The following is a 17815-nucleotide window of genomic DNA, read 5'->3' on the forward strand; positions in this document are numbered from 1 at the left end:
CTCTGCGCAGAAAAATAAGATCTTCTATTTTCGAGAAACTAAGACGGTGAAAAGTTTTCTTACACCAAGACCTTTAAAATGAACTCCCCCGAGAGGTGGATCAGAAAAGAATGGTAAAAGTTTGAGAGCCCGAATATCTGTCCCCGAGGTGCATTCTACCTTAAGTGCGGAGAAAAACACAATGTGTGTGTTTTATAGAAGCAAGTCACTAGTGTAACCGTTATCGCCACAACTAAACATACGCACATACAGTAGGTAAACACCTGCCGCAACTCCAACAGTGTTTCCGCCGATGACGCCTGCGCATTGGGTTCCGTGCCTCGAGCAATTGAGCCATCTTCTCCCTATAATACAAAAAGCTGCTCAACTTTCCTTTGGTACCAAGTAACGGACTTACCAAATTTGCTCAGCTGGCGGAGTAGTAAATTTGAGTATGGTTACCGAATCATTTGAAATGAGAGATTTCTATCAAACTCATAAGTAGTGATGGTACCATACAGCATATGAACAATTAATTTTATTAAAGAAAATATTCACCACACACACACACACACACACACATACACACACACACATATATATATATATATATTATATAAATAAAAAATTATATATACTATATATATATATATATATATATATATTATATATATATATATATATATATAATATATATATATATATATTATATATATTATATATATACAAGTAGAGCATCCGTAATGTATACGGGGGGTGTGGGTTCGAGTCCCGCATGGGTCACTTTTAATTCACCACTGTATTTCATATATATATATATATATATTATATATATATATATATATATATATATATATATTATATATATATATATATATATATATATATATATATATATATATATATATATATATATATATACACACAGAAAGAAAAACAGACACGCAGAGAGAACTCAGTGATCGTGTTGTAGTGATATGCATAAACACATACATACATACATACATACATACATACATACATACATACATACATACATACATTTATATATATGTTAGTTAATATATATTCATGTGATACTTATGCATTAGTGTGATAGATGTCATTGGAGCGTGATTAAATGCTTGATGACATTCGCACATACACGTATGTCAATATGTGTGTATATATACGTTTCATACTTATGCATAAGGTTGATAGGTGTCATCAGAGCAGAAAATACATATATATACATATATATGTTAGTTAATATATATACATGTGATACTTATGCATTAGCGTGATAGGTGTCATTGCAGCGTGATTAAATGCTTGATGACATTCGCACATACACGTATGTCAATATGTGTGTATATATACGTTTCATACTTATGCATAAGGTTGATAGGTGTCATCAGAGCAGTAAAATGTTTGATTCAAAATTGGAATTATTGGAATGCAAAATTAAATTAAATAAAGAAAATGGCAAAAGACCTTGGACATGTAATATGGCAAAATTATCTAATTTCTCTAATTGATACTAAGCAAAAGAAACTCTTTAATTTGTTTGGTTGTCAAAAATTATCAATGCTAGGAAATCATTTAACAATCAATTTAACGAACAATTTCCATCTTGGGTGAAAACAACGTGTTCATTGTTACTGGGCCATGTAACCGCCCTGTATACTCACGTTAATTCATATTATGACATGTCACGGGTGAATTCCTACAGGAGATAATTGTGAACGTCCATCAGCTTTACAATATGTGGTTCGATTTGCGTTGCTTCAGAAATCTATGTTACCCAATACGGATGTAACACCCTTGTTAACAAAGAAAATTACTGAAACAAATCACGAGCCTTGCGACAATAATTTTTGGAAGATGCCAAAACGATTGTTTGCTAATAGTTATATCATTGCTAGCCTTAATTTACATTTGAATAAAAGCTGATACCATTGTTTCATTTCATAACCTGTGCATTTTTACTAATCCCTGCATATTTACCCTTAGTTTGACGATGTAATGGTCTTTCTCTTTGGCTGTGTTCGTGACGCGGGAGACCGGTGCTAGCTGGTAGCCGTTGACACTCCCAACGTTCACCGCAGATTCATCGGATACCACTAAATGAATCGAGAGAGGATCAAGAACGATAGTGACTCGACGCAAGGCCAAATTCTTCGCAAATGTCCATTTTTTTGCCATAGTGGATGAAATTCTTAAAAGACCTGAAAGATTGAAACAGTTTTTTTTTGTAAATATTTTATCGATAGCGTGATTTTCATTGAAAGTATTCTGATCACTTTCAGTGCAAAGAATGTTTCGAGACGCTTTCCTATTTGTTTAATTTTCAATGAAGAAAAATCCGTTGAGTTTTTTTTAAGGAAATTAACTTTCACGACAATGATGATGATGCTGATGATTATTTTGCTGGAATCAAACTTACAAATGTAAAGCAAAGTTTACGAAAACCGCTTGCCGTTTCTAACTTTTGAACAGTGTTACATGTAACAAATTTCTGGCAAAACACACGAAATATATGAGTCATTTCTTTTGAAACACTAATTTTCCTAACTTTGATGTGTTACGCCATTTTTACCTTATTTAAGCGCCGTCTAGCGGTCCTCCATTGTACATGCTATTATTTGGTGACGTAAAACTTCGTTATTGTATCATTAAGTTAGGGGGTCTTGCTAGGAAGTCTTTCTTCCTATGAAACATGCAATAGCACAGACCCTAATACAATGTAATACAGCAGCAAAGGATACCCACGTTGTAGGCCTCCAACCTTGCTGTTTTGAACCTGAATTTAGCAACTCAGTGATGGGTTCGGGAAAACACAATTATGATGATTGCTTGTCAATACTTAGTGATTCCGAGGTCACATTAAAAGACTTACGAGATATGTGACCGGCCGCGGCCCATGGCGTGTTGTCCACCAGTGACACCGGTCACCACCACGGTTACTCTACCCCACAGTGCAGTCACTGATCAGTTTTAATATTAAATATTCAGTAATGGCGGGAATATGGTTTATCCGCATTTCACCCTTGCCATGCCATCTGTTTTCTACGTATCTATTAACGCAGAAGAGAAAAAGTGGGCCCGGGAAGTTGACCTGGCTACGAACAACGTAGATCAGAGCGATTCAGTTTGCATACGGGAGCATACTATTTCTAAATTTGCCGAGCATACTATTTCTAAATTTGCCGAGTTTTTAAATTCAAATATCCGTCACAAAACCTTTGCTTTCCACACATGCACACCCCACCCACAAGACAAGCAAAAATTTAATCTCGTCAAACATAAAAATGTATGCATATACCAGCAAATGAATGTGAGATTATTAAAATATGTCATCGATATGCATTCCGACATATGATATCAGACATTTGTATACTGATATTGTGACAGCTTTACTGGATATTATGAAATGTTCTCATGAATATATTTTAAACTTTAGATTAAAAATAATTTACTTCTGCTAATGTAACTGCGATATTTTCGTAGCCCTGCATGGACTTCAGAATCACACTGCTATAACGATTGTAATTTTTGGGTGAAAGTATTACACGGGATATGTATAATTTTGTTGAACCCATGACAAACATTCACTAGGATGAACAATTTCACACGGTAAAACGTGGATGGTCTTTCTTTTGTTTACTCAAGTATCATTGCCGTTGTGTTAATTAACATACAATGCAACTACCGGTCAGTCAATTGAAAGAGACTAGAAAACAATCAACAACTTTACATTTCATCGAATACGGACAAAAGATGTTTACTGACATTGACCACGATACTGTACTCGAATGGACAAATAAGCTAAAATAATAAAGTTTGACACCGATTTGGTCAACGCTTAAAATTGACTTTGGAATGAAACAATAGCTCATACATATGTAATCAAATTCTGGCTCCAAAAATCTTGACCATGTAACGTTAGTAACTATTATTTTTAGAAGTCGGCATTTGCCAAAAGAACATTATAAATATTAAAAAGCGTCGGCTGGTATGCCGAGTCAGCAGAGTAATTCTGAATATCTTAAAAACTTCCTTCCAATCAAGTATTTGGATTTTCATCTTTTATCCAATCAAGTACTTTTCATACTTTTTAGCCAATGTACAGTTACTTCCTGTAAAGTATTTTACATGTTCAGGTTACGCCCTGAAAAATTGTCTATTTAATGAGAAGTTTTGAGATGTAAGAGCATGACTTTCTGGTCGGTCAAGCTGACAGCGTATCAATAAACATCATCCACTTCAACTTACGACGTCTCTGCGTAGTAGCATCCTAGTGTTACCTCTCACCGAGATAATTCCCTAGCTGAAGTTATCAACCTTAAAAACAGGCGGGCAACACTACTATTGACGAATAGTTTCCATACAGGCAACCGGTCGCTAATTGGTTTTTTGTGATCCGAATATTACGTAATGTCAGGTTGTTTTATTTCCTTTCCTGCAATTAGTAATGGCAATCGTTAAGAGTAAGAGTTATGCTATAGTGTACCTTCTCTCTATCTGTCTGTTTGCATGTATGTATGTATGTATGTATGTATGTATGTATGTATGTATGTATGTATGTATGTATGTATGTATGTATGTAACAACTAAACTAAACACAACTAAAAGTGCCACCGTCGTATTCATTGCATTAACTTAACATTGTAACGTACGATTCAAAGCATATTAAGACTGATAAAGTAAAGCTCTACCGAAGATTCTGACGTTTGCGAGTATTATGTTACAGCGAGTGACTTTGTAGAGATGGGATTCACGCAAACATAAAATCTGAAACTTCTATGAAAAAGAAATATATTTGTATTATAATCATGATTCAACCGTACGTGTTCGGTTTGTCTGTTTGTATTGATGCATAAAATGTAGGGGTTGGTCTCACTACTGATGTAATATTAAAAGACTGATGATGGAGCAGCTTATGCATGGGTGAATGCCGTTCAATAGCCTTTTCCACATCAGATAACGCCCGCTCTGTCGACATAGCATTGACAATAGATGATATATAATCACTCTTTAACCGTTTATTCCTCAACTTCTCAGTAGTATGACAGTCATTGCTCTATCGTAAAGAGATAGCAACCCTTGTTAATTTTGAAACCCGTAAAGATTGCTCCAGATAATATCCCAGCTGCTGCAGCGTTATGGTACTCTGTGTTGGGCCGTTCAATGGCCTTTTCCACATCAGATAACGCCCGCTCTGTCGACATAGCATTGACAATAGATGATATATAATCACTCTTTAACCGTTTATTCCTTAACTTCTCAGTAGTATGACAGTCATTGCTCTATCGTAAAGAGATAGCAACCCTTGTTAAATTTGAAACCCGTAAAGATTGCTCCAGATAATATCCCAGCTGCTGCAGCGTTACGGTACTCTGTGTTGGGCCATAGTCGACGCTTATCGGGAGACGATCGTCGGGGTATCAGTTGAGTTCTGGGGTTTTCGGTCAGAATATCGGACATTACTACCTGCCTATTCTAAGAGTTTACAGCGTACGAACTGTGGAACTGTGGGAACAGTACGAACTGTGGGAAATAACAATGCTCCATATTTGCTGATGGAATACTTGGGGTCAAAGACCAGTAATGATAGATTGTCTGGTGGATTAATTTCTCTCAGCCAATACCAATTCGTCTCAGAGGCTGTTCATGCGCACCTAATATGTGATTGCTACAAAATACAACTACATACATACACTGGCAAGAGTGTTTTTATTTCCCCCTTGGTGCTGCCACTGTGAGAATACCAAAATCCAGTTCTTTCAGATTAACCTATGGGACGTTATTGAATAATGGTCAGAAAACGAGTCAAGTTTTTAATCATACCGTTGCTATTTTCGATTCCTTTCTGGACTAACTTTGGTCACTTTCTCACGAAAAACAGCTCACCTCAACCTGTGTCCAGAATGGAGCAAAGTAGCTACAGCTCGGTCGGCCATGAGGACACGATGAATGTGCCTGATATGGTCCGCAGTGGATCTGATGACAAGGGTGACAAAACGCTGCGAAAGCTATCTCGAGCAAATGGTAATGAAAAGCTGCCAAAAAATAACTCACTGACTGTGTCTCTCGAGCTTAATCGCGGAGAAAGTGAACTAACACCAAGCAGAGAGGTGGAGAGTCCATCGGGCAAGACAACCTTGTCGACAAAACCGAATTCCGATCTTTTGTTAACGGTAGAGAAACTAGGAAGACACAAAGGTTTGGTCATTGTGCAGTTTTTGAATCTCGGCTACATCAACATGACGAAAAGTTGGATTTGTAATGTAGAGTGCATGGATATACTGCCGTTTACAATCCTGATCACAAGTGATAGACTGGCGTACTGGCAACTGAAAGAATGGAAACCCGATTTGAACGTCGTCTTACAAACATTTGGTGATTCGAAAAGTATGAGGCATAATGAAGACTCTTACAATGAGTATTTGTGCTATCGAGTCCGATTAGTAGACTTGATTTTAAATTTACCGATGTCTGTATTCCTTGTCGAATCAGATGCGGTTTGGTTTTCAAATCCGCTTGTCTTCATTAACCGTTACTCAAATGTCGACATTGTGGCAAACACAAACAATGCCCTTAGCGAAGAGAAGAAAGCAATGGCAGGTTTTGTTTTCCTGAATGCTACGTCATCGACTCGTAGTCTTTGGACAAAACTCAGGCAAAAACTTGACAACATCTCTAAGAGGTACCAAAATGGTACCGGGAAGAGTGCTGGCGATATGGGGATTTTCAACGCACTACTCAAGAAAGAAAAACCAAAAGTAGAATGGTTCCCGGCGGACCAGTTTTTCAGCGGGCTTTGGTATGGTCAGCCAAAACTGCGCGATACTCCCAAGCAACCAGTAGTGATACAAAACAACTGTGTTGCGGGAAATGACCGAAAAGAAAAAAGAGCAAAAAGGTGGAGTCACTGGTTCCTTTCCAACAGTACCGAAGAATGTATCGGAAATCCGTGCCGCTAAATGCGTGTTTTTCTTCACTTCTTTTGAAACAATGGAGTTTCTCTTTGTTTTTATGTGAGCAAAGCTAGTATTAGTATGCCACAATGCTATAATTTATGCACAGCTTATGTTAGGTCGTTTTACAACGTATGCTCACTGCAAAAAAATATGGTAAATGTTTTGGGTGAGTTTATTACTAGAAAGCAAACACTTTATTTTCTCCATTAAGACATTAGACATACTTAAAGAAAAGCTGTTAATTTTAAACTCAAACTTTCACAAAATGTTCATATGGTGTAAGTTTAAGTTTCAATATAGTCAAATACTAAGAATATTCAAGTTTAACCATTACGGTTTTGTTAGCAAATTGACAGTCAGCACAATCTGTGCAAGTGGATTTCCAATTCTAGGTATAAGCTGATGAAATAAAAATAAGATGGCTTACAGACCAATAGCAAGTCATCGCCAGTTGTTCTACGATCTGGTGCCCAGTTTTTGTTAGCTTGTCAGGGCAGAGTTGTCTGATAAGATTCGACGTTGAGGATTTCAAACATTTTGTGCTGTTACATAATGATTAGTTGATTCAAACTGTATCAAAATGTAATCATGGCCAACAAAAATACTCAAAAAACAAATGAAATCAGCATTGGTCGGAGATGTTCCTGAGAGATCAAAAATTAGAAATGACAAATAGGACTTTAATGGGATTGCAGGTTTAGTTACTCTGAATTTAAGTATTATTTGCGGATTTGTCTTCCATCTCTCTTCTGTATAAGGGATATCTTCGAGTCAGCCTCTGCATTTAGAAGTGCCCTCTAATTTGAAACTAGGATGGATGTACGGGAATTCATGGTAGTATCTTGATATTATACACTAAATTGTGCAATTATGTTTTCTAGCGACCTTTCTCATTATTTCATTCCTCGTTGAAGTATAGATACCATTGAGGTGAATGCTGAGTAAGTAGTTGCACTTTCACCATCGCATGTTGATCGGGCATGTCTGTGTATTTGATTTAGAATAGCTGTATCGGAACTATGGGCTGTAGCTCAAAATCTTATGAACCTTATCCAGACAGCAAAACTATAACAACATAACTTATAATTTGTATCATGATTTTGGCTACCTTTTTTTTCGTTACATGTCTTACCTACGTGGGACATCGGAGATTTGGCAACTGAGCATACTTAGACTATGGACAAGGTGGCTATTCAAATGCATTAAATTGTTTAGCACAACGATATTACAATGGACACTTGTTATTATTATTTTCATTTTTATTACACTTTATTTATTGAGGGTAATCTTATTTACAAAATAAATTGTAATTTCCATCAAAGCCCTATACTCAATCCGTCAGCTGCGACGAAAAAACAATTCACGGTCCATATCTTTGTTGAGCTCAGTGTTGCTAGCGTTACTGAATTACTGCTGATAATATAATATCGAGACTATTCTGTGTCAGCCATGCTATGCAAGTCCCCTTCTAATTAAGTCGAATTACAGGAACTAAAATAACTTTTCTCTTAGGCATTACTGTTTATTCCGTGCTGTCCAATGTATGAATAGCGACTCTGTGTTATCTGTCTTCCTTTGAGTTCGAGAAAATCAAAGAAGTTGCTTTGCTAAAGGGACAGTTAATGTGGCTGATATGTTTTATAATATTTGCATTAATTTTGTTCTTTACATGTAATGAAACCTGTACCAGCTATGTTATAGTTACTCAGTATTTCATTGTATGATTTTGATTTTCTAAGTGTGGAAAATAGCAAATGCTGCACATTTGCTGCTGGAATACTTGGGGTCGAAGGCCAGTAATATTAGATTGTCCGGTGGATTAATTTCTCTCAGCAAACACCAATCTAATTCAGAGGCTATTCATGCGCCGCTAACATGTGACTGCTGGAATACAAACTCTTTCATACACTGGCAAAAGTGTTGTTATTTCGCCTTTGTACAACAACTGTGTGAAAAGGAAAATCAAATTATTCCAGGGGATCCTTGGGAACGTCGTTGAATCATGATCACAAAACACATCAAGTTGCTATTCATACCGTTGCTATTTACTATTACCCTTTTCTGTCAACATTGGTCATTTTCTCACGAAAAGAGCTCCCTGCAATCTATGTCCAGAATGGCGCAAAGTAGTTACAGCTTTGTCGGCCTCGAGGACACGATGAATGTGCCTGGAATGGTTAGCAGTGGATCTGATGACAAGGGTGAAAAACCAGTGCCAAAGCTATCTCTAACAAATGGTACTGACAAGCTACCTGAAAATAGTTCATTGGCAGCATCTCTCGACCTTAAGCAATCACCAAGCACAGAGATGGAGAATCCAACAGGAAAGACAACCTTGTCGACAAAACCGAATTCCGATCTTTTGTTAACGGTAGAGAAAGTAGGAAGACGCAAAGGTTTGGTCATAGTGCAGTTTCTGAATCTCAGCTACATCAACCTGACGAAAAGTTGGATTTGTAATGTAGAGTGCATGGATGTACTGCCGTTTACAATCCTGATCACAAGTGATACACTGACATACTGGCAACTGAAAGAATGGAAACCCGATTTGAACGTCGTCTTACAAACATTAGGTGATTCAAAAAGTATGAGGCATAATGAAGACTCTTACAATGAGTATTTGTGCTATCGAGTCCGATTAATAGATTTGATTTTAAATTCACCGATGGCTGTATTCCTTGCCGAATCAGATGCGGTTTGGCTGTCAAATCCGGTTGCTTTTATTAACCGTTACTCAAACGTCGACATTGTGGCAAACGCAAACGATGCCCTTAGCGAAGAGAAGAAAGCAATGGCAGGTTTTGTTTTCCTGAATGCTACGTCATCTACTCGTAGTCTTTGGACAAAACTCCGACAAAGACTTGACAGCATCTCCAAGAGCTACCGAAATGGTACCGGGGAAAGTTCTGGCGACATGCGAATTTTCAACCTACTACTCAAGACAGAGAAACCAAAAGTAGAATGGTTCCCGGCGGATCGGTTTTTCAGCGGGCAGTGGTATCGTAAGCCTAAACTGCGCGATACTTCAAAGCAACCTGTAGTGATACAAAACAACTTTATTGCTGGTAATGACCGTAAAGAAGAAAGAGCGAAATGGTGGAATCACTGGTTCCTTTCCAATAGTACCGAAGAATGTATTGGAAATCCTTGCGGCTAAATAAATGCTTTACTTTACTTTTGAGTTTGTTGAAACAATAAAGTTTCTTGTGGATTTGCTTGAGCAAAGCTGGAATAATTATGCCAAAACGCTACAACATGCCCATGGGTTTCGTATACATGGTCGTTTTTCAACATTTAAGAAAATAACAATCTCTGAAGGATTAATATTGGGGACATTATGGGTGGACTTATTACTGGAAAGCAAAACGTCACTTTCTCCATGAAGTCAAGAAATACTTGAAGAATGGCAGTTATTTAGAACCTCAACTTTCAGGGGTAATTTGAGATTATTTTCTTCGTATCTGCACTTATGTATATCGTTGATTACCGAGAGTCTTCATTTCAGTGTGCTTTAAACCAAGGGTTCATATCTTATAAATTCAAGTTTCAATAAAGTCAAGTACTAAGATCAAGTTTGACCATTGCGGTTTTGTTAGAAAACTGATTATCAGCACGGTGTGTTTGAGCTGATTTCGAATTCTACGCATAAGCTAATTAAATTAGAATAAGACTGCGTACAGACCAGTAGCAAGTCAACGCAATTGCGACCTGGCGCCTAGTTGTTGTTTGCCTGTGAGACAATAGTTGTTTGATAAGATTTGAAGTTTAGGACTTCAAACATTTGATGCTTTTACGTAAAGATAAATTCATTCAAACTGTATCAAAATGTGATCATGGCCAACAAAAATATTCAAAAAAATTGAAAAGAGCATATGTCGGAGAAACCAAAAAATTTAATTAATTTTATTAAATTAAATTGGATTGCAGGTTCAGCTGCTATGAATTCAAGTATTATTTGTCGATGTCTCTTCCCTCTCCTGTCTATAAAAGGGATGTCATCGAGTCACCCTGCTCATATGGAAGTGCCGTTTAACTTGAAATTAGGATGAATGTATTTGAAATCATGGTAACAACTGGATAGTATACAAAAAAATAACAAAAAGTGATTTAAAAATAAAATTATCTTTTTAGCAACCTTTCTCGTTGTTACATTCCTCGCTAAAGTGGGATATTCTGGCTATGAGAAACGTAAAATATAGATACAAGGGAGGTAAATGCTGAGTAAGTAGTTGCACTTACACTATCGCATTTGATCAGGCGTGTGTGTGTGTGTGTGTGTGTGTGTCTGTGTGTCTGTGTGTCTTTTGACTGTGTGTGTATTTGATAGTTAATACGTAATTGGAATAGATATACCAGAACTATTGGCTGTAGCTCAAAATCATCTAAACCTTCTCCAGACGGTAAAAAATATAACAGCACAACTTATAATTGGTATCATAATTTTTGGTTACCTTTGTCTTGTCGTTACATATCTTACCCATGCGGAACATCGGAGATTTTGCAACTGAGCACACGTAGACTATGGACAAGGTGGAAATTCAAAAGTATAATGTTTTGCCATAACGATATGATATTGGGCACTTATGAATTTCACGTATTTTGTTAGTAAACAATTAGAATGTTCAAATTAATCGGAAGCTATCGTCTGAAAGCTATGTAAGTTTGAAGATAAACAACTTTTAGCATGAATTGACTCATAGACGATAACTATGACAAAGCTTAATATTTATATCAAATTCAGAAATACGTCACATTTCTGTAAATATGGATTTTTAGGAGTTTTCTTACTCTCACGATCATGATAGCACTGACAAGACCAGGTTAAAATCATAGCAATCTTTGTACAGGGACTTATTTAAACATTACTAACCAAAAAACGATGAGGAAAGTCGGTTCATGTTAAGAAATTCAATTATTGTACTCCAGTTTGGATTTCCATGGGTCTGAAAGAAAACAAAAATATATATCTATTGAGACCAGCAACAATATATGGCATACACTAAGTTAACAACATTTGGTCATAAAATTTCCACGTGGGAAAATTATATTGGCACATGTTGTGATGATTGATGATACAAAAATATCTGATAATTTGCAACGTACTTGATCAGCGTAGGACTGCAGAATGGGATAGTGGTCATAATTTCATAATTTCGCCAGGTTGCCTTTTCGTCCATTTAACTGGTCCCAGCTGTTAAATATAACAGCTATGTTTAAACCACTTGCGCAAAGAGTATATTACTTGCTGTTTGTCAACATCACAAGTATTGCTTACTTTAGATGCTAATTCGTGATGTAAGTTAGCGAGTTGCCTACCAAGCACACGTAAACTGTCTGATATAGGGCATTAAGTTGGCAGAGTTCCTCTGTCAACAGGGACTATGATTCAACAGTATAAGTTCGGCTTGTCTGTTCGTATTGCTGAATACAATGAAGGGATTGGTCTCATTACTAATGTTATATTTCTGAATGAAATCAAACTAATAGATCCATGGAAAACTATTGGTATTGACGAAATCCATCCCTAGTTAGTTATAGATTCTGCTGATATAATCTCCCATCCCATAGCCCATCTTGTCAATTGCTCACTGAGCCGGGTATATTTCCAGTCCCACTTAAAATTGCCAAAGTAATTCAAATTTACAAAAAAGGCGCCGCTGATGAAGTCAGCAATTATCGTCCTATTTCTGTACTTCCAATCTTTAGTAAAATCATTGAGTCTTTAGTCAACAATAAAATTACAACATATCTTGAAAATAAACATGTCTTATCAAATAAATAATTTGGGTTTCGGAAAAAGTTCAGCACAAAGTTGGCCCTTGCAGACCTTGTTTCAGAAGTAAGCAATTCTCTGGAGAATGGGTTTCTTACATTCGGTATTTTCATAGACTTGAAAAAAGCTTTCGACACCATCAATCATGGTATTTTATTACACATATTACATCATTATGGTATCAGAGGTGTCTCACTGGATTGGTTTCAGAGTTATTTATCAAATCGCAACAGTCTGTTTCCATTGACGGATCTTCATCATCGTACAAGACAATAAATTGTGGTGTGCCCCAAGGTTCAATCATTGGCTCTATGCTATTTCTGATTTACATAAATGACATACCAATTCTACTGACTCTTTCGCTGACGATACCAACTTATTCAAATCTTTCAATTGCAGCAATATTGATCTCACCCAAACTAGCATAGATTTTCAAAACGTCCTCCATTGGTGTACTGCAAATAAACTTACAATTAATGCAGAGAAAACAAATTACATGGTAATTAAAACATCCCGTAAACAAATGCATCTAACAGGCAGTATTGAAATAGGTGGACGTCCATTGCAAAGAGTCTCCTCTCCAACTTACCTTGGTATTTTAATCGACAAAGACTTCAACTGGCATTCTCACATTGAGAAGGTTGTTAAATCTATCTACCCAAAGGTTGGCATTATCTCACAGATAAGGCATTATGTCCCTAAAAATATACTTATTTTACTGTATAATTCACTGATCCTTCCACACATAAACTATTGTATTGAAATTTTGGGAAACACATTTACGACCTTCTTAGAACCGATTTTTTTACTACAAAAAAAAGATAGTCCGTCTCATAAGTTTCTCTGATTTCCATGCCCCAAGCGCACCTTTATTTAAAAATCTTGGTATTTTAGATATTTTTAGACTATGTAAACTTCATACTTGCATGTTTATTTTTGATTTGTTGCATGGCCATTTTGCCCATGATGTAAATAAATATTTAGATTCAATATCCCATGATTACCCAACCCGCTTTTTCAAACAAGAAAGTTTTTATGTACCTAGAGTAAATCTTACACAAAGTAAACATGGCATAAAATACGCAGCTATCTACCACTGGAATTCACTCTCATGCGATATAAAAAGTATTTCAAGTAGAAATGTATTTAAAAAAAAAAACCTGAAAGCTTATCTTCTACGACCATTGATTAATATCTGTACGATTTTCTTGAACATGATATTTTATACCTTTATTGTAAACATGTAAAAGAGCCTGAGATTTCACTTCAGTTGTCTCCTTTTGCACAGCAAATGTTTTACGTTTTCACCATGTACATACAAATTTGCCATCCAACACAGTTACGTATAACTATCTGTCTGTATATTTTTTGTTAGGGACACGGACTCGACTAGTTCCTCGAGAACTATTTCTGTGACCCTCACCAGATTTAAGCTTATTTTTTCTTCTCTTTCGCATAAGTATACATTTTGTCTAATATTTCTGGTGACATAAACTTCACTTCACTTCATTAAAATAATGAGTCAGTGGCTTATGCATGGATAAAAGCCGTTAAGTAGTCTTTCCCACATAAGATAACGCCCGCTCAGTCGACACGGCATTGACAATAATAGTGCACAACCACTTCTTAACCGTTAATGCCTGAATATTTTCAATAGTATGACTGTCATTGCTCTATTATAAAAAGATACCAACCCTTGTTAAATTTGCAACATGTCAAGGTTGCTCCAGAAAATATCCCAGCTGCAGCGGCGGTTACGGAATTCTGTAATGGGCCATCGTCGACGGTATTAGTTGATTTCTGTGGTTTTCGGCGCCGTTCAGAATATCTTACATTATTACTTCCCGCTGATTCTAAGAGTTTACAGCGTACGAATTAATGGACTTGACATTTTCTCTGACCTGAAAGTTGCATGCTCCCTCAGTTTCCGGATCGCAGTCTTGTGTACACGAGGATTAGTTTGTGTTCTTTTATTACAGCTCGTTGGGTTATTATTTTCATGACATACTCCCTGGTTTGTTTTTGCCCATCGGTTGCCATTTGTACCATACTCTGGGTGGTATGGTTGTAACGTACGGTCAGGTACCACGTAGACTGCTATTCGCACATGTCATTGGCGATGAGCGTTATATATTTTGTAGGTTACATTGGGAAAAGTTACTCTTGTCTTAAACAGCCAACATTTTCGGCGCTTATGAAGGGACGTTACTCTATTGACCGTTCCTGGTTTTGGTTCACCACACCGTGCATAGGACTGATATCGATTCTGAACTGTGGTTGCCGAGTGTTTTCTTTGCTCGCGCAAGTTAAATGTCATCGTCAGTCAGCGGCTCGACGGCTCGGGATTTATTTCCCCTGCCCTTCGACTTCAGATTCAAACACTTCGCTCTTAATCAATCTTGAGACTTCTTAAAAACTGTGTCCTGACACATGAAATATCGGTAGAATTTCTTTAAAATGTAACAATCGATGCATCGTTGGTAGCCCGGTGGTGGCAGTCCCCGGGTTGGTGGGTACCCATGCGCGTTACCGAATTCACGGAAAAGGGGGTGTTTTTCTTCAGTCATCTCGGAGATTCTAGGTCCGTGAAATCGAGAAAAAGGGGTACTTTTTCAGAGTAACCTCCGAGATTAGGGGTAGTCCTTTCATAATCTCCCTAGGACACTAAATCTGGTCTAGTCTCACTCACAAAGAAAATGAAAAACAGTACCGTACGTTTGTATGTACATATGACGTATACATGCCCATCACTTAGGGTCCATCCCCCCTAAATCAAATTTAGGAAGATGATTGTGTATGAATGTGACTAAAATCAGGTGAGGACAAACATTTGTGATGTATGTACATGTATACAAAGTCAACCTCCAGGGTCAACCCTGGAAGTCAACATACTAGCCTCCTAGATTTCGAAAATAAGGGTATGTTTTTTACAGCTAATTTCTCCCAGATTTGCCACAAATACGGGGTGTTTTTCTCAGAAATATTCTAGGAAAGGGGGTACTTTTCAAACTTGGGTAACAAGCATGGGTACCCACCAACCCGGGGACTGCCACCGCCGGGGTTGGTAGCTGGTTAAAATATCGGATTATTAGTACTCACTGCCGTCACTCTGTCGGGCCCCGATGAAAATCTTGGCAAAGTGTTGATACAGAATGTCTGGTGGCAACAATAAAACTCGACTTGACTGCTCTCGGTGCCCTGCAAACAACTCAGGAACTGCTTGAATATTTTTTTCGTGGCTTTAACTTTTTTCCTAAGCGTCGATTTGCGATGAAACGCTCAACTCTTCACCACTGACATCTACGTGAAGCGGCTCCGTTGCCAACATTAGAAGGTTATGACGAAAATACCGCAAAGGATGCACTCCGACATCGGCGCAGCTTATCGCCCGACGTGAAGCGGAGGGCCATGCGCTGAGTCAATGTGCGAGCAGTGTGTGAAACTCACGCAAAATCTCCACTGGCCAAGCGGGCCAGCAACTTTAAAAAATCACAGACCCTGAAGCGAAATCAACTGGCCCGATCCTCGGGTCAAATCCAAATATAGCACAACTTTTTTTACCCGCACTCAGTATAGGGGTAAGAATATGCGATTGAAAAAATAAAAAGACATCACTTCAACATCCTAACATCAAACTGTTTTTGTTCCTTTTAATTCTTTTGAAGGAAAGCAATATGAAGATGACTATCAAACCAAACTTTGAGCAACCAATCTCAGTGCCAAATAACATATGAAATCAGTGAAAGGTTAAGCACAAACACATAAAACGTTTTTTTTCCCTAAAACAGCATTCAACAACAAATATTTCTAACATTAAGAAAACGAGCACAAGCGTGGGCTTGAAATATGTCCCAACGCGGAAAAGCTAAGCGTTCAGAACTCCCAGGGATAGGTAAGTTTTGGCATCACAAACACCGGATCACACACAAATGGAGTCAGTACAACAGTTGACTCTTTTAAAAACGATTCTGGCTTCTCCTCTTCGAGGGACTCGCCGTCAAATCCAAGGAAGGGGATGCAAAAAGTAGGGCAACTGATGAAGAGAAATAATACTGAAGTGTCGAAACCCACGTTAAAAGACGAATCACAAATTTAAAATGTAAGCGTAATCTTTACAGGTGACCAAGGCTTATGACCATCAAGGTCAAATCACCATGAAGACGCGACTACTTTTTTAGATATCGGACATTTCTGCCATACATAATCTATATGTAGGGTCTTATGTCGGTACTATACAAGAATGACTTGCCTTCTGTTGCAGCATGCCAGGTTTGTGAAATTGCCGATTTTGTACCTCAGACTGCAGCTACATATCGGCAATTTTTGGACTCTATATAATACTAGACAATCTAGAATGACTTGCCTTGCGTCTCGACACATCGGATCTGTAAACCACAGAGACTTACCCGGTAAAATCACCGATGTTTATCGGCGATTTCGGCCGGGACATATGTTCGATATTTATGTCGGAGATTTGCCACCTCGCAGATCTTGCCAAGCCCGACTTCCTCAATTGGGCTCTAACTTCGATACTAGACGATACTATATACTTGTTAAATCTCGAGTAAATATTCGATGTATATCGGGGAGATCACTACCTTACAGATCTGGCCCCTCGGTCTAGCCAAGCCCAAATTCCGTATGCCGACACTAACAGGCAAAGAAAAATAAAAAAGTTTATTTCTCATCCTAGACATATTGCAAAAATGATGCGGTGATGAGGTTTTTTCTTCTGTTTTTTTTTATTCTTCAACCAACAAGAACGAGCGCAATAAAACCATGAAAAAAACATAGGAATGTACGCAAAGATAAATGCACAGCAGTGTTGCCTTAACATTTTTGTATAGCAACAGTTCCGCGGTTTTACTTGATTTTAGTGCAGCAATGCACAAATTTAACAGTTTAATATAATGGTGACACATTTGTTCAGTTCTGAATGGAATGTTAGTGTCAGTTATTTTGTTTACAGTTCAGCTGTATACAGCACTGTGTAATGCACTATCGTCGCGTATTTTTGCGGGGTTTTTATTTTTTATTTTATTTCCTCATGAGTGCGCGAGGATGAGAACAACTTTTTATTTTATTGGCCTTAAATTATACG

At 37.5% G+C, this 17815-nt stretch overlaps 2 protein-coding genes across 2 annotated transcripts; both read left to right on the forward strand.

Annotated features, from left to right (window-relative positions):
• Window positions 1-5888: 5888 nt before the first annotated feature.
• On the forward strand, window positions 5889-6944 carry LOC139118108 (uncharacterized). The gene has a single exon (XM_070681402.1). It carries the CDS (start codon window positions 5889-5891, stop codon window positions 6942-6944), a length of 1056 nt encoding a protein of 351 aa, XP_070537503.1.
• A 2113-nt stretch (window positions 6945-9057) lies between these two features.
• LOC139118109 (uncharacterized) lies at window positions 9058-10098 on the forward strand. The gene has a single exon (XM_070681403.1). The coding sequence runs from the start codon at window positions 9058-9060 to the stop codon at window positions 10096-10098; it is 1041 nt and encodes a 346-aa protein (XP_070537504.1).
• Window positions 10099-17815: the final 7717 nt, after the last annotated feature.

The sequence above is a fragment of the Ptychodera flava genome, chromosome 19 (assembly GCF_041260155.1).
Source record: "Ptychodera flava strain L36383 chromosome 19, AS_Pfla_20210202, whole genome shotgun sequence".
Classification (NCBI taxonomy): domain Eukaryota; kingdom Metazoa; phylum Hemichordata; class Enteropneusta; family Ptychoderidae; genus Ptychodera; species Ptychodera flava.